This window comes from Mirounga leonina, unplaced genomic scaffold (genome assembly GCF_011800145.1).
Source record: "Mirounga leonina isolate KUSES-001 unplaced genomic scaffold, KU_Mleo_1.0 Mir_129, whole genome shotgun sequence".
In the NCBI taxonomy this organism is placed as follows: Eukaryota; Metazoa; Chordata; class Mammalia; order Carnivora; family Phocidae; genus Mirounga; species Mirounga leonina.
In genome coordinates, this window is record NW_023270323.1 from 26874075 (window position 1) to 26897722 (window position 23648).

Consider the following 23648-nt stretch of genomic DNA (forward strand, 5'->3'; position numbering starts at 1 on the left):
GGAGCCAGAGGCACCGCGAAACTTCAGTGTTTCGGTCCATTAACATCCCCCCGAACCTCGGTCGCAGCCGGGCCGCTTTCGGCACACACCTGCGGCGAGGCCTATCCCGGCCCGGCGTGGCCACACCCAAACCGGAAACCAGGACGCCCCTGGGCTTGACGGGAAGCTGAGGCCGGCCGCATGCTCCCCGGCCCCGCCCCCTCCGGTGATGTCACCACCCGCCCCTTGACCTCGCGGTCCCGCCCCCTTCCCTGCCTACCGGTAGCCTGCAGTGGCGACGTCTCTTGGAGGGATGGAGGCATCCGAGCCGGTGGCCACACCTCAGGGGGAAGAGGCGTCCTGCTCTTCCTGGGGGGCCGGCAGGTGAGGGAACGAGTGTGAGCGCGAAGGAGCGAGCGGTGGCGGGCGGGAGCCGGGCGCCGGCTTCTGCTGCTACCGCTCGGGCGGATAGGGAGCGCGCGCGAGGCCGCGGAGCCGGGCAGAACCAGCCCTGGGAGGCGAGGGGAGCGCGCGGGGTGGGTGTGGCGCGGTGGGCTCGGACCTCCGCGGCTCCCGGCTTCGCTGAGGAGAAAGGCCACGTCTCGGTCCTTTTGCGCTTTCTCAGTTCCATTTGGGGTCTGCCATCTTCTCAGTCACTGGACGTGTCTGGGGGGAAGGGGCGCGGGGTGGAGCGGAGTGGAGCGGGCTCCGTCGAGTGTTCTGGCCCGGGTCGCTTGGTGTGAGCTTTCCAGCCCGGTTGCCAAACACCTTCCCTCCTTCTTTCGGTAAAATGAAAGCTAAGAGCGCCTCTGTGCGGGATCCTGCACCGAGATCCTCCTCTGAAAACTATTACCAGAGGGAACTTGGTGATGATGAATCAGAGTCAGGACACCCTGAGGCCTCTGTTGACTACAGTTTAAAAAAAAAAAAATCCAGGAAAAAACCCACGAGTTACTCATTCTTATTTCCCAGTTGGTGTTAAGGTTTTTCACGTCTTTTGCACGCCTGAAAATCAGGGGGGGAAATGTTCGTGTGGTTCCTTTTCAGTCATCTCATAATTAATAAAGCGGTTAGTTACATACTCCCCACGACCAGAGTACAATATTCCAAAGATAGAAGTGATGGATATATGCTTTTGAGCTAGTCTGAGACTGTCCATAAACCTGTAGCTTTTTCGCTAGTTCAGACTGAAGGGATGTTTTCACTACCATGATATTGCCTGCCGACACATTTACCTGGGGGATATTATGTAATACAAACAACACCTCCCCTTGTTTAAAGGATTTTTGATTGCCATATACATCTTATTACAAAAATGACTTTTGAAACATTCCGGTAAGGCAGGATTTTCTGAAAAATAAGTGCCGGTCATATCATTAAGAGACAAGGCTGTTTAGAACGTAGCTGTTCTCACATTTACTTAAGAGCTTTGCCCACTATTGTCCTCCATGCAAGCAAGACAGCTAGTGAAAGTATACCAGGGATAAGAAAACTGTTTAATAGGAAATTTTGCTTATTTTCATATTTCATTACTGTGCCAAAACAGGGCATATTGTGTATATGTGTATTTTTTATTAGGTGATCTCCTAAACTACAGCTGTCTCCTGGTTTGCTCTCATAATTATAATCAGAAATATTTCTAGTAGTTGGCCATGTATCACTTAGCTAGAAGCTGATAATATTTTGATTAACTCTACTTACAGATCTTTTGGCTTATATATCAATACCAGGCTTAGAAAATTGAATTCCAAGACCTAAATTTCGTGCTTTCACATTATTTTTAGAATCCTATAATTGACTATTAGAGCTTCCCAGTACATGAATGGATTATACTTTTGCCAAGATGATATTGATCTTAGCTGTCACTGTGTCTCAGGCCAAAGTGCCCCACCTCTGCCTGGGAACCATTTCTGTTTCCCAGTGTTTATCCTATTTTCATTTTCATTTCATTTTTGTATGCCATGCTGTGAAAAAAATGAGCTATGGTAAATGATACATCACTATAAGTATATTTTATTATGCTAGTATGCTGCTTTTTAAAAATTTTTTTAAATTTCCTTAAGTAATCTCTACACCCATCATGGGGCTCAAATTCATAACCCTGAGATCAAGAGTCGCACGATCTACCAACTGAACCAGCCTGGCGCGCCCCACCCCCTTTTTTTTAATTTTTAAAATTCATCCAACAGATACTTGAGTGCTTTCTTTATGCCTACAATGAGAGGCAGTAGGCAGTAGAGCATGGTGATCAAGAGCTAGACTGTTTAGGTTCAGATTCTGGCTCTACCATTTACCTACTCTAGAACCTTGGGCAGGTTATTTAAATTAACTTCTGTGAGCCTGTTTTTTTTCCTCTGTTCAGTGGAGTTGGTAATAGTGCCTGTCTCATTAAGTTGTAAGGGTTAACAGAGTTAGTACATCTAAAGCACTTAAAGCAATGTATGACACAGTGTTTGCTCTTAAATTATTAAGGGGTATTTGGAATTCTTAGCAGATCATATATTCTCTTGGGGAAGGCAAACAATAAATAATTAGTGATAAGTACTTTGAAGAAAATACAGCAGTTAATGAGTTAGGGAGTGACCTAAGGAGAAGACACATTTCTTTGAAAGGCTGATCTAGAGTGGTCTATGTAATATTGTGAGGCAATATTTTAATTGAGACTTAAATGATAAGAGTCAGCTATTCAGAGATCTAAAGGAGGAACATTTCCAAGCAGAGGGAATAGCAAGTGTAAAAACTGAAGTGATAGCATGCTTGGCTTTTTGAGGAACAGCAAGTAGGCCAGTGTGGATGAAGATGGTAAGAGGGAAAGTAGTGGGAGTTGTGATTGAAGAGGTAGTTGGGAGATAGAACACCTAAGCCCTTTTGAGCATGGTAAAGTGTTTAATTTTTTTTAAAAGATTTTATTTATTTAAGAGAGAGAGAGGGAGCGGGGGGGGGGAGGGGCAAAGGGAGAGGTAGAAGCAGACTCCCTGCTGAGCTGGAAGCCCGCTCCTGTCAGCCTGCTTTCTAGGCCCTATCCCAGGACCCTGAGATCATGACCTGAGCCAAAAAGGCAGATGCTTAACCAACTGAGCCACCCAGGCGCCCCAGGTGTTTAAATTTTATTCAAAGAGTAAAGGATATTTACTGAAGGATAGTTCTAAGTTGAAGAATATCTGACTGCATTCTAAAAAATTTAGGCTGTAAAATAGAAAATAAACTGAAGGGGGAGGGCAATAGTAGCACCAGAGAGACTAGTTAGGAGGGCTTTGAAATAGTTCAGATGAAATACGATAATGGTTTGACCTGAGGCTGTACTAGCACACAGATGGAGAAAATGAGGGAACGAGCTAAGAAGATCTCTAGATTCTGGGCCTGAGCAAGTGAGTAAATGGTGGTGCCAGCGAGTTGGTAAAGACTGGGAAAGAATAGAGTAAGCGGAGAGAATTAAATTCTGTTTTGGGCTTGTTATGTTCATGAAACCAATTAAACATCAGAAAAGAGAGATTGTTCTAGCAGATGTGGAAAATTTGGATGTCAGAAGAGAGATCAAACATAGAAAAATAAGTTTAGATATCATCAGTATATGGTAAATTCCATGTGTATTAGATTAGAGAGAGTATGTATATTAGAGAAGTTGTATGGGGCACTCCAACAAAATTGCTAAAATACAGACCCATCAGAATATACGTGAAACAACATCTGATAACACCTAAGAATAAAACTGTAGGCTGTAATCTTACAATACACACAGAGTAGGCAGTCAGTGAATTTAATTTTGACCTATTTTTAAAATGGAAATAAAGGGGTGGAAAATAAAATATATAAAAAATATATATCCCCTTTAGTAACTGCCATGTATAATTGAATATTAGATTATAGAATGTGAATATTGAATACCATACCGCATATTAGACTATAGAATATGAATAACCATACTTGCCCTTATAAGTTGTGTTGTTGTTTTTTTTTTTCCAGTACAAATACAAATTTGCCCATTGTATCAGCAGAATCTGTGGAGATTGATGATGCATTATACAGGTGAGAACCTTATGGAAACTGAAACTTACTTTACTCATTTATTGTTCTGAAGTAACGGAATACTGTATTTGAAAATACCATTAGGCCTATGCAGAGTTTTGTAAATACATCCTAAGAGTTCCTCTGAGATTAAAATTGGGGTTTTCTCTGATTTTTTTTTTTTTTCTGTAATCTGAAAGCTTGAGTAATATTTAAATCTCAGTTGCTTTAGGTTTAGGTGATATGGCTAAGAATGATTTTGTTACCCACTATAAAATATTCCTCTTGTTTTTGGACAGGAGTACATGTTTATGTTCTTGATAGTGCAGGAGTCTCATGAAAAACAGTCCATTTCGCCTCAGTTATAACATCTAGAGAATATATTTATTTCAGCGTAATCTCATTAACAACATTGCATGTTTGCACTATAAAGACAGCAAGGAAGTATTATGTGGTTGAAGATGATTTGAATGGAATTTAGTGAGTTTCTTTTTTACTGTATCTTTTCATGAAATCAAAATATTTTTATTAGAATTAAAGAGAAATTAAAAATATATGTATTGCTAGCACCTTTTTTTTTTTTTAAGTTATTGATTTATTTGTTTAAGTAATCTCTACATCCAACATGGGACTTGAACTCAGGACCCCAAGATCAAGAGTCGCATGTTCTTCCAACTGAACCAGCCAGGTGCCCCTATATTGCTATCACTTCTAAGACATTTTTTTAATACTTCAAGTTGTTTGTATGGATAGTATAATCTCAGTTTTAAAGTTTTTAGATTTCCTCTTTCTAAAATTATGAAAAATAGATTTTATGTAGATAGAATTTGGAATAATGGGCTATTTATTTTGAATTCTTCTTTATATTTTGTGTGGGATGCAGAGTCAATCTTGAGCATTTTAGGATGAGCTGAATCAACCTAATAGGTTGATTTCAATTACTGTTTTGTGCTGTACACTTGGAAAAAGAGATAAAAGATTAAACTTAATTTTGCTTTGTGAAAATTTTTACCATATGGTTTCCTGATTATAAATATACTTTAGAAATCACCTTAAGTTTGGACTCTTAATCTATAGTTATGATGTTCTTAACGTCTTTTTGATCATATTCTTGGGATAACAAATGGCAGCTTCTTGGAGTAGCATTGGCTAATTTTATTCATTGTTTAGTTACAATCCTTATGAGACTTTTTTATATCCCTCCAACCCTGTGATGGCTGATTAATGATCATAATTTTCAGTAAACCAGAGATTAAATTTTCCATTTGCAATGTTGCATAAGTAGGGCTGCAGTTTGCTTGAGTGAAAAATATAGAATATAGTAGTTTATATACGATCAGGTATTGCTGGATCATAAAGTAGTTCTATTTTTAATTTTGGGGGGAACCTCCATACTGTTTTCCATAGCAGCTAGACCATTTTACATTCTTACCAACAGTGCACAAGGATTCCATTTTCTCCATAGTCTTACCTTTTTATTTTCTGGCATATTGTTTTTTATAATGGCCATCCAAACTGGTGTCAGGTGATATCTCATTGTGGTTTTGCATTTCCTTGACAATTAGTGATGTAGAGCACCTTTTCATACCTGTTGGCCATTTGTGTCTTTGGAGAAATGTCTGTTCTAGTCCTGGCTCATTTTTCAATCATATTCCTTGGGGGGGGGGGCGTTTGCTATTGAGTTGTAGTTCCATATATAATTAGGATATTAACCTCTTGTCAGATACATGGTTTGCAAATATTCTCTCTCATTCTGTAGTTTGCCTTTTCACTTCATTGACTGTCTCCTTTGCTGCGATTTTGAGGTGGTCCCACTTGTCTACTTTTGCTTTTATTGCCTGTGCTTTTGGTATCATATCCAGGAAATTCTTGCCAAGACCAATGTTAAGAAACTTTTCCCCTATGTTTTCTTCATAAGTTTTATAGTTTGGGGTATTAAATTTAAGTCTTTAATCCATTTTGAGTTGATTTTATATGTGGTTTAAGGTAAAGGTCCAGTTTCATCTTTTACATGCAGAAATCCAGTTTTGCCAATACCATGTTTTAGCCCCAACTTTCCTTTTCCTCTAACTACACTGACCATACTAGACTACTTTCTTACCAAACACAGTTTATGCTTTTACACTTAATTGTCTTTTCCTTGGTTGCCCTTTTGTGCCTTAACAGCACTCAACACCATTGGATCCCTTTTCCTGCCTCCCTCTTCCCCATTCCCAAGCTTAATTAAATGCTACCAAATCTACTCAGTAACCTAAGCTAGAAACCTTGGTATCATCTTAGATTATTCCCTGTCATCCTCCAAATTCAGTTTTTTAAAAATCCTTTTAGTTCTTTCTAAACAAATCTTAATTCCAACTCTGATTCTCTCTCCCTGCATTCAGCATCTCTCAGTTGAACTACTATAATAGTCTCTTATGTGATCTCTTTAGACCTAATGAATCTCTAATCCACCTTCCATACTTTATTCAAAGTGATATTTTTCAAATTTACTTAAAAAGCCCCGGCTTCTCTGTTTAAAATACTTACATGGTTCCCTATCATTTACATTTGTGAAGCCAAACTGTATAGTATGCATTTAAGTCTCCTTTTCTGTACAACATAACAGTAGCTGAGAGGATAATCTTTGGTATGAGATCTTAATTTGAATTATCCTTCATCATTTAAGAGTGTATGATCTTAAGTTACTTAACCTCTTAAGTCTAATTTTTCTTTCATTTATTTTTTCATACATTCATCTATTCAACAAATATTTAAGGAGAAAAATGTATACAGATTGCAAATTAATCATGAAGAATAGTGCCTAGGAGCTCAATAATTTCTAGTTACTATTTACTGTTTACCTTGAGTTATGGCCATATCTTTCTTTTTAGTCACCATGTCACTCCTTACTACTTTACCCTTTAACATCCTGTTCTTTAGCTTTGTCGAACTATATGTATACATTGTCAGAGTCTAGGATTTGATATTACCCTACTTAAAACTTAAAAGCTAACCTATTATTGTTTAGTGAATGCTGACAGAAGATGTTAAACTTCAGAGTCAGAGACAAAGGACTTCATTACTTACAATACAGAAATTAGCATGCCTATTAGGATGGTGGCGGTTCCCCTTGCTCCCAAGTCCCATAGAGGCAATGCCATGGCCCAGATGGATTCTTTGTAGGTAATGCATTTACATCACAGCTAAAATACACTGCATTTGGGGGACCCACCATTTTATGTCAAACAGTAAGCAAGCCTGCTCTTTGTCTTGGAGAAAGACTGACCTCATCCCTCAATTTTATGTGCTGCAAACATGACCCTAAGAAAAGGCCCCAGTAAAGAACAGTCCGGTCCTTGCCTGCTAGGCATATCTAGAGAAACATGGAATGTGAACGACCCATGAAGGAGTGTCTTCCAACATAAAAACATGTTTTTTTCACTGTTATTGAGGTGTAACTGATGTATAATAAACTGTACATATTTAAAGTATACAATTTGATGTGTTTTGACATAATGTATATATTAATGAAATCACCATAGTAATATAGATAATGAATATATCCATCACACCCGGACATTTTCTTTGTGCCCCTTTGTAATCCTCCTCCCCTCTCTCTCCATCTATCTACCATTTCCCCAGGCAACCACTGATCAGCTTTTTGTCACTGTAGAGTACTTTGCATTTTCTAGAATTTTATATAAATGGAATTGTACAGTATGTACATATTTTGGGGGGAGAGGGTCTGGCTTCTTTCACTAAGCATAATGATTTTGAAATTCATCTGTATTGTCTTATCAGTAATTTGTTCCTTTTTATTGCTGAGTTGTATTCTAGCATATGGATATACTACAATTTATTTAACCATTTTTTAAAAATTTTTTATTTAAATTCAATTTAACATATACCATATTATTAGTTTCAGAGGTAGAATTCAGTGATTCATCAGTTGCATACAATACCCAGTGCTCATTATTTCAAGTGCCCTCCTTCATGTCCATCACCCAGTTACCCCATCCCCCTACCCATCTCCCCTCCAGCAATCCTTGTTCCCTATAGTTAAGAGTCTCTTATGGTTTGCCTCCCTCTCTGTTTTTCTTATTTTTCCTTCCCTTAACTGTTGATAAGCATTTGGGTTGTTTCCAGGTTTGCGTTATTACAAATAAGGCTGCTATGAGAATTTATATACAAGTTTTAGGGTCAACATATGTTTTCATTCACTCTTTGATAAACACCTCAAAGTAAATGTCTGGGATGTATGGTAAGTGTATTTTTTTTAACTTTTTAAGAAATGCCAAGCTGTTTTCCAAAGTGGTTGTACCATTTTACATTTCTACCAGTAGTGTATGAGAGTTTGAGTTCCCCCACATGTTTACTCACCACCTGAAATGGTCAGGTCTTTTTTAATTTTAGGCATTCTAGTATGTGTATAGTAGTATTACATTGTGGTTTTAATTTGTATTTCCATAATGACTAACGATCGTGGGCATCTTTTCATGAGCCTATTTGCTACCTATCTTTAGGGAAATATCTATAAATCTTTTGCTTCTCTTTTTTTTTATTAGCTTGTCTATATTAATGAGTTTTTTATATACTATATATATCATGTCCTTTGTGTTATATATGGTTGCAAATATTTTCTCCTACTAGTTTGTGGCTTGTCTTTTACTTTTCATAACAATGTCTTTGGCAGAGCAAAATTTTAAATTCTGATCGGACGCAATTGATGTATTTTTGGTCCTGCTTTTTAAATATTTGCAAAACTCAAGGATACTTAAGATTTTCTCTGATGTTATCTTCTTGAAGTTTCATAGTATTAACTCCTAAACTTAAGTCTATGATCCATTTTAAGTTAATTTTTTTATAATGTGAGGTGAAGGTCAGAGTTTTATTTTTTTCCATATAGCACTAATGTTTTAAGCACCCCAGTTGAAGATTATCCATCCTCTTTGAATTTCCTGGGTCTCTGTCTTTGGCAGAATTCAATAGAGTATATATCTGTTGATTTATTTCTGGAATCTTCTTTTTCAGTAATCTCTGTGTTTCACTTTACAACAACATCACACACTGCCTTGCTTACTATAGCCCTGTCATAAATCTTGGAATCTGGGAATGTAATTCCTCCAACTTTGATCTTCTTTAGCAGAGTTGGTTTGGGTCTTCTGTGTCCTTTGAACTTCCACATACATTTGAGAATCAGCTTGTTGATTCTTTAAAAAGAATCCTACTGGAATTTTGCGTTTGTGTTGAATCTGTAGTTCAATTTTGGGAATGTCAACATTTTGACAGTATTGAATTTAAGATCCATTAATAAACACCATATGTCTGTCAATTTATTTCTTTAGTGTCTCCTAGTAGTGTTATATAATTAACAGTGCAGAGATCTTGCACAGCTTTTATCAAATTTATCCCTAAGTAATTTGCATTTTTATACATTGTAAATGGTCATTTTTAAATTTCAATTACCAGTTATTCATTATTCTTAAATTCAAGCTCAATTGATTTTTGAATAATTATTCTTATCCAGCAAGCCTGCTAAACTTACCCCCTAGTTCTAGTAAATTTTTTCGTAAACTCCATAGGATTTTCTAACAGACATTTTGTTTGAAAATAAAGAAATTTTACTTCCTCCTTTCCATTGTAGATGCCTTTTAATTCTTTTTCTTATCACAATGGTTGGAACATCCAATACAGTGTTAAGTGGAAGTGGTAAAGGTGAACAGCCTCACTTTGTTCTTGATGTTCGTTGGAAAACATTCATTCTTCCATGGTGGAGTATGTTGTTAGCTGTAGGTTTTTCATAGATGCCCTTTATTAGGCTGAAGAAATTTCCTTTTGTTACTGGTTTGCTTAGAGTTTTGTTTTGGATTTTGTTGTTCTTGTTTTTTTTAAGTCAGAAATGGGTATCGAGTTTGTCAAATACTTTTACTTCATTGAGGTGATTATATGGATTTTCTTTTAGTCTTTTAATGTAGTGAATTATAATGATGGCTTTTAGATTATGATATGACCCTTGCATTCCAGTTCTAGGATGAAACCCATTTGGTCATGATGTACTTTTACATATATGTATAAAAATTTTGTTAAGAATCTTTGCAACTGGTTGTCTAAGACTGGTGAGTCACTGAACTCTAGCTCTGAAACTGATAATACTCTATATGTTAATTAGTTGAACTTAAAAAATGGAAAAAAAATTTTTGCATCTGTGTATGTGAGGGATACTGTTGTGGAGTATTTTTTAATTCAATGATTTTGTGTTTTGATATCAGGGTAATGCTGATCTCATAGAATGAGCTGAGTATTTCTTCAAATTTCTAGAAAGTATGTGTAAAATTGGTATTATTTCTTCCTTAAATTTTTGGTAGAAATAACAATGGACTTTGGAGTATTCCTTGTGGGAAAGTTTTTAACTACAAATATAACATCTAATAGACATGGTAACATTCAGGTAATATACAGTTGACCCTTAGCATAGGTTTAAACTGCTCAGGTCCTTGTGGATGTTTTTCAATCAATATATTGGAAATATTTTTGAAAATTTACAACAGTTTGAAAAAATTTAACCCACACAGGCTAGAAATACTTAAAAATTAACAAAAAGGTATGTCATTAATGTATAAAATATATGTAGAGACTAGTCTGTATTATGATTTACTACCATAAAATACACACAAACTTATTATTTAAAAAATTTATCAAAACTTATACACACAAACAGAGAATATACATGGTGCCATTTGTAGTCAAAAGAAAGGTAAACCAACATAAAAATGCAGTATTAAATCATAACTGCATAACTAATATAACACTGTATGTTAACTAATGGGAATTAAAATAAAAACGTAAAAAATTATGACTACATAAAATTAACTGTAGTGCATACTGTACTAGTGTAATAATTTTGTAGCCACCTCCTATTGCTATTGTGGTAAGCTCAAGTGTTGGCGAGGATCCCCTTAAAATACCATGTGATGCTAATCATCTTAGTGTGCACAGTTTCTCTCTTCAGTAAATTGTAATCTCACAGTTCTCACATATTTTTCATTGTGTTTAGTGGAATACTGTAAACCTTGAATAACACTATGGGTCCCATACAGAGTGTCACTAATGATGCTGGAAGCACTCCCTAGAAGTAGAGAAAAGTCATGACATTACAAGAAAAAGTTGAACTACCTGATATGTACCATAGATTGAGGTCTGCAGCTGTGGTTGCCTGCCATTTCAAGATAAATGCAACATAAGGACCATTGTTAAAAAGGAAAGAGAGAGAAAGAGAAAGAAAGAAAGGGAAGAGGGAAGGGAAAGAGTTAGTGAAGGTGAAGCTGCAGGTCCACCAGCAGGCACAAAAACCTTGTACTTTTTGCAAAATACCTTTTTATCTTGTATTGAAAATGCAGCTTTTATGTGGATATGAGAGTTGCTCTAAGAAAAACATGCTTATACACGTTAATATGATTTGAGAAAAAGCAAAGTCATAAGACAACTTAAAGCAAAAAGAAGGTGAAGGATCTAAAGCTGGAGAATTTAATGCCAGCAAAGGATGGTTTGATAATTTAGAAAGAGACTTGGCTTAAAAAATGTCAAGGTAACAGGAGAAGCACTTGCTGAACAAGAGGCAGCAGTTGAGTTCCAGAAAGCCTTTCAGAAAATCATTGTGGAAAAAGAATATCTACCTAAACACAGATGAAAGTGTCCTATTCTGGAAAAAAAATAATGCCACAAAGAACATTTATTAGTAAGGAAGAGAAACAAGCACCAGGATTTAAGGCAGGAAGGGATAGGCTAACTCAGCTATTTTATGCAGATGCAGTTGGGTTTATGATTAGCACTGCCCTTACCTATAAAGCTGCTAACCCCCCTCTCCACCCTTGAGCCTTAAAGCAAAAAGGTAAACACCAGCCACTAGTCTTTTGGTTGTACAACAAGAAGGCCTGGATGTAAAACTCTTTATCCTGAATTGGTTCCATCGATGTTTTGTCCCTGAAGTTAGGAAGTACCTTGCCAGTAAGGGACTGTCTTTTGATATTGGACAATGCTGTTGGCCACCCAGAACCCTGTGAGTTCAATACGAAAGGCATCAAAGTGGTTTACTTGCCCCCAAATACAACATCTCTAATTCAGCCTCTAGATCGGGGTGGGGGGAGGGGTCATAAGACCTTTAAGGCTCATTACACATGGTACTCTATTGAAAGAATTGTTAATGCCATGGGCTAGAAACCCAATAGAGAGAACATCTGGGGAAGGATTACAGCATTGAAGATACCATTATTATAGAAAATGCCAGGAAAGCATTCAGGCCCAGAAGAGTAAATTCCTACTGGAGAAAGCTGTGTGTAGATGTTGTACATGACTTCACAGGATTTATGACAGAGCGAATCAAGGAAATTAGGAAAGAGATTGTAGATATGGTAAAAAAAAAAGGGGGGGGGGCAGGTGATGGGTTTCAAGATACGGATTTTGGAGAAATTCAAGAGCTAATAGACACCATACCAGAGGAATTAACAGAAAATGACTTGATGGAAATGAGTACTTCCAAAACAGTGCCAGGTGATGTGGAAGAAGATGAAGAAGCACTGCCAGAAAACCGATTGACGTTTGACAGTGTGGCAGAAGAGTTCTGGTTATTTAAGACTGCTTTGACTTCTTTTTTTTTTTTTTTAAAGATTTTATTTATTTGAGACAGAGAGAATGAGAGAGAGAGCACATGAGAGGGGGGAGGGTCAGAGGGAGAAGCAGACTCCCTGCAGAGCAGGGAGCCCGATGCGGGACTCGATCCCGGGACTCCAGGATCATGACCTGAGCCGAAGGCAGTCGCTTAACCAACTGAGCCACCCAGGCGCCCAAGACTGCTTTGACTTCTTGTATGACATGGACTCAATCTGTGATACGGGCACTGAAACTAAAGCAAATTGTGGGAGAAGGATTGGTACCATATAAAAACAAATTTAGAGAAATTAAAAAGTAAAAAACAGACAAATCATGATGTATTTCCATAAAGTTATACTGAATGTGCTTGTATCTCTTGCCTACCCTTTTCCCTCCTCCACTTCTTCTACCTCTGCTACCCTGAGGCAACAAGACCACCCCTCCTACTCCTCCTCCTATTCAGTATGAAGATAATGAGAATGAAGACCCTTATGATCTGCTTCTACTTAATGAATAGTAAATGATCACCATGCTGTACAGTTAATAAACTGATCTGTTGTGTGTGTGTGTGTCTTTATATGAAAAACTATTAACTGTACAGAAAGAACTGAATGAGGCATTTTTGTCATCATCATCATCTAAGTATTCATTGTGTAGAATATCATGTACAAAACTCAGAAGTGGCTAGCCTATCCTTACATAGGCATAAGGTGAATATGTAATACAAAATTAATGTGTTACCTTACTGTTTCATATCTTTGCCTTCAAAGAATTGCATTACTCTATACAGTATGACCCCCTCTCTCTCATCATTGGAGAAACTGCTTATCAGCTTCTCAATACAAGTAAGTGGGTTTTTTAGAAAATGTAACAATGTTTCCAATACCGTCTAGATGTATGACTACAGTAATACATGCCATAAAAATTTTGTAAAGATTTTCTCATTAGTATATAAGCTAGGCTACCATGAAGCAATTGAATCAGTTATGCTAGGCTACCAAAAGCAATCCTATTGCTGCTGCTTTGTTTTTAATACATGGATTGTTAAACTTATAAATAAATATGGATTCTTTTTCACTTTATCTTTTTACTTTAATGTCTAATGTTAATAATACATATAACATCTACAGTGTTTTGTATCATGTAAGACAACATTGATATAGATACTGACAGATGACTCATCTTATAAGCAGATGATAATTTACTGTATCAATAAATAAGTACAGTACTATAAATGTATTTTCCTTATGATTTTCTTAATAACATTTTCTGTAGCTTACTTCATTGTAGGAATATGGTGTATAATACACAGAACATTCAAAAATATGTTAATTGACTGTTTTGGTTACTGGTAAAGCTTCCAATCAACACTAGGCTATTACTAGTTAAGTTTTTGTGAGTCAGAAGTTATGCACAGATTTTTGACTGTGTGGAGGGTTGGTACCCCTAACCCCAACATTGTTTAAGAGTCAACTGCCTTTCTCTCTGAGTGAGCTTTGAGAGTTTGTCTCTTTTGGAGAAGATGTTTGTATCTTAGTAGTTGAACTTAGTGGCATAAAATTGCTTGTAATTTTCCCTGAATACCCTTTTTAATGTCTGTAGAATCTGAAATGATGTTCCTTCACTCATTTCTCTCACTGGTAATTTTTCTTTTTTCCTGATCATTCTGGCTAGAGGTTTATTGATTTTATTTTAATCTCAAAGAACCAGCTTTTAGTTTAATTGATTTTCCATACTATTTTTCTGTTTTATATCTCAGTGATTTCCTTTCTTTTTGGGATTTTTCTTCTGCTTACTTTGATATTAATTTGCTTTTCTTTTTTAAGTTTTTTTATTTAAATTCCAGTATAACAGTGTTATATTAATTTAGGTGTACAGTATAGTGATTCAGTAATTCTATACATTATTCAGTGCTCATCAGAATAAGTATACTCTTTAATACCTATCACCTATTTCACCCATCTCCCCACCCCCAACACCCTCCCTCTGGTAACCATCAGTTTGTTCTCTATAGTCTGTTTGTCTCCTTTTTTTTCCCTTAAATTTGTTGTTTCTTAAATTCCACTTGAGTGAAATCATGTGGTATTTGCCTTTCTCTGTCTTACTCTGCTTATCCTTATACTCTCTAGCTCCATCCATGTTGTAGGAAATGGCATGATTTTTTGTGGCTAAATGATATCCCATTTTATATATGTACCTCATCTTCTTTATCCATTCATCTATCAATGGACAGTTAGGCTGCTTCCATAATTTGGCTGTTGTAAATAATGCTGCAAGAAACAGGTGCATGTATCCCTTTGAATTAGTGTTTTTGTATTTTATGGGTAAATAACCAGTAGTTCGATTAGTGGATAGTAGGATAGTTGTTTTTAACTTTCTGAGGAACCTCCATGTTGTTTTCCACAGTGGTTGCACCAGCTTGTACTCCCACAAACAGTGCCTGAGGGTTCCTTTTTCTCCACATCCTCACCAACACTTGTTTCTTGTGTTTTTGACTTTAGATATTCTGACAGGTGTGAGGTGATCTGTCCTTGTAGTTTTGATTTGCATTTCCCTGACGATGAGTGATGTTAAGCTACTTTTTGTGTGTCTGTTAGCCATCTATCTATATGTTGTCTTTGGAGAAAAGTTTGTTTGTGTCCTCTGACCATTTTTAAATTCGATTATTTCGGGGTTTGGGGGTGTTGAGTTGTATAAGTTCTTTCTATATTTTGTATACTAGCCCTTTATCAGATATGTAATTTGCAAATATCTTGTCCCACTCAGTAGGTTGCTTTTTAGTTTTGTTCATTATTTCCTTCACTGTGCAGAAGCTTTTCATTTTGTTGTAGTTCCAAGAGTTTATGTTTGTTTTTATATCCCTTGCCTCAGGAGACATATCTGGAAAAAATGTTCCTATGGGCAGTGTCAGAGACATTACTGCCTGTGTTCTCTTCTAGGATTTTTATGGTTTCAGGTCTTTTATCCATTTTGAATTTATTTTTGTGTTTGGTGTAAGAAAGTGGTCCAGTTTCATTCTTTTGCATGTTGCAGTTTTCCCAGCACTATTTGTTGTCTTTTTCCCATTGGATATTCTTTTCTCCTTTGTTGACGATTAACTGACCATATAATTGTGAGGTAATTTCTGGGTTTTCTATTCTATTTCATTGATTTATGTTTTAATTTTTGTCCCAGTACCATACAGTTTTGATTACTACAGCTTCATAATATAACTTGAAGTCTGGAATTGTGATACCTCCAGTTTTGTTTTTCTTTTTCAAGATTGCTTTGGCTATTGGGAGTCTTTTATGGTTCCATACAAATTTTAGGATTGTTTGTTGTAGTTCTGTGAAAAATGCTGTTGGTATTTTGATAGGGAATCTAAATCTGTAGATTGCTTTGGTAGTGTAGATATTTTAACAGTATTTGTTCTGTCAATCCATGAGCATGAAATGTCTTTAATTTCAATTTATTTCATCAGTGTTTTATACTTGTCAGAGTACAGGTCTTTCACTTCTTTGGTTAAGTTTATTCCTAGATATTTTATTATTCTTGGTGCAGTTATAAGTGGGATTTTTTTTCTTAATTTCTCTTTTTTCTGCTTGATTATTAGTGTATAGAAATGCAGCAGATTTCTGTATGCTGATTTTGTATCTTGCAACTTTACTGAATTCATGTATCAGTTCTAGTTTTTTGGTGGTCTTTAGGGTTTTCTATACATAGTATCGTATCATCTGCAAATAGTGGAAGTTTTACTTCTTACCAATTCTTACCAATTTGGATGCCTTTTATTTCGTTTTGTTCTCTGATTGCTGTGGCTAGCACTTTTAGTACTTTGTTTGAATAAAAGTGGTGAGAGTGGATATGTTTGTCTTATTCCTGACCTTAGGGGAAAAGCTCAGTTTTTTCCCTTCAGGTATGATGTTCGCTATGGGTTTTTCATATAAGGTCTTTATTATGTTGAGATACGTTCCCCTCTAAACCTACTTTGTTGAGAGTTTTAATCATGAATGGATGTTGTACTTTGTCAAATGCTTTTTCTGCATCTGTTGAAATGATCATAATGGTTTTTATCCTTTCTATTGCTGGTGTGATGTTCTTTTTCTAATTTCTTAAAGTGGAAGTTGAGATGATCAATTTTTGAGATCTTTATTCTTTAGTAATATGTCCATTTCATGCTAAAAATGTCCCTCTAAACACTGCAGTCTATGTGTCTCACAGGTATGTCTTCATTTTCATTCATTTCAGAAAACTTTATAACTTTTTTTGATTTTTTTTTTTTGACTCATAGGTCATTTAAAAGTGTATTATTTGGCTTCCAAATATCGAGAGATTTTTCAGAGATCTTTCTGTTGTTAATCTCTAATTCAGTTCCATTGGTATCAGTATAAGCTTTGCATGACTTTTTTTTTTTTTTAATGTTTTGCTATAGAATATGGTCTATTTTGTCATTGTTCTATGTGCATTTGAAAAAATGTGTGTTCTGTTGTTTGTTGGATTGTCCTATCAATGTCAAATTGATTGATAGTGTTTTTCAGGTATTCTATATCATAATTGATTTTCTGTCTAATCTTTATACCAATTATTGAGAAAGGGATGTTGTCTTTCATTTTGTGTTTGAACATTTCTCATTTCAGTTCTGTCAGTTTTTGCTTTGTATAGTTTGAGCCTCTGTTATTAGTGCATAAACTTTTAGAATTGTTATGTCCTCTTGATGTACTGACCCTTTATCATTTTGAAATGGCCCTTTTATCCTGGTAGTTTTCTTTGTTCTGAAATCTATTTGTCTAATATTAATAGAGCCACTCCAGTTTTCTCTTTGTTATTGGTAGCATGGTTTATCTTTTTACACTCATTTACCCTTATTTGTGTATTTAAATTTTGGCTCCTTGTAAATAGAATATAGTTGGGTTTTTCTTTTATTCAGTCTGCCAATCTTTGTCTTTTAATTGGAGTGTTTATAGACGATTTACATTTAATGTGAAACAGTGATACCATTTTGCTTTCTAATTGTCTGATCTCTTACTGGTTTTCCTTTTTTTCCTGTGGTTTTTTTTTTAATAGTTGAGCATTTTTTATTATATTTCATCTCCTTTGTTGGCATATTATATACTTATGCTTTGTTTTGTGATTACTTTATGGTATGTAGCAGATATTTTTAATATATTACAGTGTATGTTAAAATAATCTGTCACTTCCTGTATGGTATGGGGATGTAACAACAATATAATTCCATTTCTTGTATCCCAGGATTTCACTCATTGTTGTCTTATATTTTACTTCTACATGTTACAAATTTGCAATTCATTATTGTTTTGGGCTTAAATAGTCAACTCTTTAAAAGAGAATTTAAATAACAAGAAAGGGTTTTTGTATTTATCCATATATTTGTCATTTGTGGTATTCTCTATTCCTTTGTGTAAGTTAAGATTTCCATTTAGTATCATTTTCCATCTCCCTGAGGATTTAGTGTAACATTTCTTATTGTGAAGGTCTGTCAGCATTGAATTCTTTCAGTTTTTGTATGTCTAAAAAACTCTCTACTTTCTTTTTTGAAATTGAGTACAGAATTCCACATTGGCAGTTTTTTTTCCTTTCAGTGCTTTTAAAATGTTGGGCCACCATTTCTGATCTGTAGTGCTTCCTGGGAGAAAGTCAACTGTCATTCTTATCTTTTGTCTGTAAATAATATGCCCTATTTTCTCTGATTGCTTTTAATATTATCTCTTCACCCTGGTTTAAACAATTGTGATATGCCTTGGTGTAGTTTCCTTCATATTTCTTATTTTTTGATTTGTTCACATTGTGGTCTGTGAGTTGATTGATTGTATTCCTGGAAAAATTTTAGCCATTAGATCTTTAAATATATTTTTATCTCTTTTTCTCCAGTCTCTTTCAGGGATTCTATTTGTTGTTGTTCCACAACTCATTTATGATCTGGGCTTTTTGGGTTTTTATTCAATCTCTGTGTTTCATTTTGGAAAGTTTCTGTTGCTGTATCTTCAAGTTCACTTCTGCAGAGTTGTCTATTAATTCCATCCATATTTTTTCATCTTCGATATTATGGTTTTTATCTCTACAAGTTTTGCTGCTCATGCTTTCCTCTACCTTCTTGAGCATATGGATTATATTTATAATTATTTCAGCATATTTGTATATAAAGTCTATAATCTAAGTCTGTTCTATTGTCAGTTTTTCTATTCATTATGAATTGTATTTCTCCACTTATTTGCATACCTGGTAATTTTTTAATATATGCCAGACATTGTGAAGTTTACCTTTTTGGGTGCTGCATCATTTTGAATTCCTTTAAATATTCTTGAGCTTTGTTGAGAGACACAGTTAAATTACTTGAAAACAGTTTTATTTTTTCAAAGCTTGCTTTTAAGCTTTGTTAGACCTGGAGAGAGAAGGCTCTGGAACCTGAATACCATCTTCAAATGTTTGGAGGGCTGTCACATCGAAGAGGGATTAGATGAGTTCCCTATGGCCCCAAGGAGGTAAAATTAGGACTAGTGGATGAAAAGTGTAGGAAGATATCATACCTTCAAGAAACAGAGAATCTTTAATGAATAGGGCTCTCTAAAAGTAGAGTAGATAACCTTGGTAATTTCTTTCCACTGGATACTTCACTGATATTTTGAGTATCTGCTTTATAGAGTAAGCTGTAATATAACAATGCTGGGCTTGAGGTTATACTCTAGGCTCTTTAAATCCCATCTTTACTACTTACTAACAATATGAACTTCATAGGATTTAAGTGTCACTATCAGAGTACCGGACATTGCCTAGCACAGAGTAGGTACTTAATTAGTACCCTTTCCCTTGGTGGCCAAACATTGAAAAGGTAGATAATTTAGGTAACTGCTGAGAATCTGTCTGAGATTTTATGATTCTTTGGAAAACTTTGATTCATATATCTTTGTTTTATCCTTTTGTCCTTAAGTTCTTTGTCATTTTTAACCAAATTTGTGTCATGGCTATTCATTATTTACCTAAGTAATCTTCAAAATAATTCATGAAAACAAGTCTGAGATGAAATACATTTTTTTAACATAGTTCCTGTGACTCTGAACATAGGAAGAAGGACTTAAGTCCTCTGCTAGGTAGAACATAAACGTGTTGTTTTTATTCTTATGTGCCAATTCATTTCATTAATTTAGCAAGTTGTTTTTTTGTGTCTATAACGTGCCAGGCCCATGTTAATCACTGAGAATACAATAGTAAATAAAGCAAAGGCCCTGCCTTAAGGAATCTACAACCTCCTAGGAAAAATAGACAAATAGCAAAAACACATTGTGATAAATGTTGTAATAGCTCAAATGTAGGATGTTATTGATGTACATAAAAGATGATCCAGCACTGTCTTGAGTAAGTTTAGGTGTTGGGAGACATATCAATGGGGAAAGTAATGTATAAGCTGAGACTGGAGGATGAGTACAAGTTTTTCAGGCAGAAAATATTGAGGGGAGGAATACTCCAGAAAAATATCTAATGGCCAGAGACAACACACCATGTTTGAGGAACTGAAAACCTTTAGTCCACTTGGAACATGGAGTTTGATGGAGGAGTGACAAAAGATGAGACTAGAGAGGCAAGCAGAGACTAGCTTATGAACGGCCTTGTGACTAATATTAGAATCTAGACTGTATCATAAGGGAAATAGGAAACCATTGGAGTTTTTAAAGCAGGGGAATGATTTGACCAGATTTGTATTTCAGAAAGACTTTTCATGTTAGTAGGAAGTTAATTCGTTATATATAAAACTGAAAATTCAAGAAATAAAAGTATAAACATATTACTGGAAAAAAGGGGGTAAATATTAGAAGAAACAACTGGAAGAATTAAGAGTGGTTGCCTTTGGTGGATAGGAATCTGGGTAGGGAAGAGTTAGATCAGGGAACTGATTTTTCTTTTTTTTTTTTATTCCTCCAATAAACTTTATTAGAATGATTTGACTTTCTTAATCTACATGCATTGTAGCATAGTGGGTAAGAATATGGGTGCTGGGGCACGTGGGTGGCTCACTTGGTTTAGTGGCTGCCTTCAGCTCAGGTCACGAACCCAGCGTTCAGGGATCAAGCCCCACATCGGGCTCCCTGCTCAGCTGGGAGCCTGCTCCTCACTCCCACTCCCCCTGCTTGTGCTCTCTCTCTCTCTCTCTCTCTCAAATAAATAAATAAAATCTAAAAAAAAAAAAAATGCATTTAATTTTAAAAAAGTATGGATGCTAAGGCCAGACTGCCTGAATTGAGTCTTACCTCCACTATTTATAAATTATTTAATTTCTCTGTGTTTAAGTTTTCCTTTCCGTAAAAATGGAATAATAATAATAGAACTTGTAGAATTTTGTGAGGATTAAATGAGTTAATACAAGTAAAACACTAAAACAATATGTGGTGCATAATAAACACTCAGTGTTAGCAGTTATTACATGTCAGCACTGTTAAGGTACTGATATACAAGAACAGACAAATTTACCATTGTATTAGTGAAGGGGTTTAAATATTGCTTTTAGTAATCAAGAGAACAAGCAGACAAAAAAATCAGAGTGGGTATAGAATTCATCAACATGGTTATTAAAATTAATATAATTATATATATAAAGAATGTGTCTAACCAACTGTTGAGTACATTCTGTTTTAAGAGCCCATGGAATATTTGCAACATTTGCAAATTCTCAAATATTAAAAAATGAAATCATATAGATCTATTCACAATGCATTTAGGCTAGAAGTAACTAACCCAAAAGATAGCTAGAATATTCCGCATGAAATTAGAAGCTTAAAAATACACTTCAGATTAACCCAGAAGTCAAAAAAGAATCATAATTAAAACTGGAAAATAATAATGAAGTACTGTGTATCAAAACTTAGGATGCTGTTTAAGATCAGTTCAAGTTTTACATGTGTATTTTAGAAAAGAAAACCTGAAAACTAATTAAAGTTTTTATTTCAGGAAATTAGGAAAAAAGAAAATAGAAGACACCAGCCAAGGCTAGCCTTGTAAGCAGGCCAATGACCAGCCCTCCTGTTAACTTTTCCTACACATTAAAGATGTGAAACTACAGGGACTTTGATATACTGCAGGAGGAGAGTTATTTGGTACACTTCAGAAAAAAAGTTTGGCATTATCTAATAAAGTTATCCCTGCATTTCTTCTCCTAGATATATTATGCTATAAATAGATCTGTAGAAACTGCTACATACACATGTGTATCATGAGACATATCTAAGAATGCTCATAGTCTCACTATAAGTAACTGTCCAAAGCTATAGAATAGCAGGGGTGCCTCACTGGCTCAGTCAGACGAGCATGCGACTCTTGATCTCAGGGTTTTGAGTTTGAGCCCCACATTGAGTATAGAGATTACTAAATAAATAAATAAACTTTAAAAAAAAACCGTGCTACAAAACTATAGAATAGTTAAATTATGGTATGTTATTACAATAGAATAGTAGTGTACAATAGAATAAAACAGAACTGAAAATTAATGAATAACCACATGCATTGATAATAAATAAATCTCATAAATACAATATTATTCAAAAGAGGCATGACACAGAAGACAATATTCAAAATGATTCCATTTATATAAAGTTCCAAAACAGACAAAACTTAAATATATTGCTTAGGGTTACACAAATAAGGATGGCAAGACTATATAATACACAATTCTATACATACCATAGTAGATGTTCAGCAAATTTTTGATGAATAAATGGATGGTTTGGATCTCTGAAAAAGAAATGGTAAATACTGATTTAAAAAGAAAAGTCTAGGTTTTATTATATTTTGCAGGAAGAAGGAAAGAGGGGTGCCTGGGTGGCTCAGTCGGTTAAGCATCTGCCTTGGGTTCAGGTCGTGATCCCAAGGTCCTGGGATCGAGCCCCGCATCGGGCTCCCTGCTCAGCAGGGAGCCTGCTTCTCCCTCTCCCACTCCCCCTGCTTGTTCTCTCTCTCTCTCTCTCTGTATCAAATAAATAAATAAATAAGTAAATGAGTAAGGAAGGAAATAATAGCTTATGTTTATAAAGTTTCTTCTGACTAGACAAGAAAACCCTTTTCAGGCTTTTAAATTGAATATAAATAGCTGAAATACAGAAATCAAGTAAACATCTATATATATATATACTAAACAAACATACATTAAACCAGCATGTATGTTGTGAATTCCAAAAAAAGTCTTGTAAACCGGGCGCCTGGGTGGCTCAGTTGGTTAAATGACTGCCTTCGGCTCAGGTCATGATCCTGGAGTCCCAGGATCGAGTCCCACATCAGGCTTCCTGCTCAGCAGGGAGTCTGCTTCTCCCTCTGACCCTCCTCCCTCTCATGCTCTCTGTCTCTCATTCTCTCTCTCGCAAATAAATAAAAAATCTTTAAAAAAAAAAAAGTCTTGTAAACCAAGGGGTTTAGTTATCTGTACTTAACTCATCTTTCAGTGATTCTTGTAAGAATCCATTGGAATGTCCATTATCTTCAAAAACTTGGTATAGCATCAAGTTTATCACTGTTCTTTCAAATTAACTTTCTGTTGCCTTTATTATTGTATCTGACTTTTTTAAATAGCCAATACGTATTTTTTGAAATTTCCGTTCTGATGCTACCTTGTGGCTATTAATATGGATGGCTTAATAAAATCCCTTATATACTTTATCAGCATTTATATTTAAAGTAATGTTTGGGGGCACCTGGCTGGCTGAATTGATAAAGCATGCGACTCTTGATCTTGAGGTCGGGAGTGTGAGCCCTATGTTGGGCGTAGATATTACTTATGAAAAGAAATAAATAAAATAATAGAAAACTGCTATAAGTCATCTAAACTCCAAGAAGGGAACCAATTTTTTTGTCTCAGAAATCCTGTTTACAGTAAAGGCTTAAAGTGGAGATAACAAACTCAGATGCCTGTAGTGGCCCCTGAGGTAGTAAATGAAAGGAGCAGGATGGGAACTGTGGCAAGTCTAGAGACATAATCCTCCCTATCTAAACAGGACAACTCCTACTCAACTCCGTCTGTTTGTTGCTATGCGAGAAGGTGGTGCCAGATCTTCAGTTTTTTC

General features: G+C 35.6%; 1 protein-coding gene across 2 annotated transcripts in view; it reads left to right on the plus strand.

The window, feature by feature from the left end:
• Window positions 1–257: 257 nt before the first annotated feature.
• UBA6 (ubiquitin like modifier activating enzyme 6) overlaps window positions 258–23648 on the plus strand; it is an 84157-nt gene continuing 60766 nt past the window's right edge. For both annotated transcript variants that reach the window (XM_035004883.1, XM_035004885.1), the window contains exons 1-2: window positions 258–363; window positions 3943–4005. In XM_035004883.1, the coding sequence (XP_034860774.1) occupies window positions 293–363; window positions 3943–4005 (134 nt within the window). In that variant the 5' untranslated portion in view covers window positions 258–292. The remainder of the gene's footprint in view (window positions 364–3942; window positions 4006–23648) is intronic.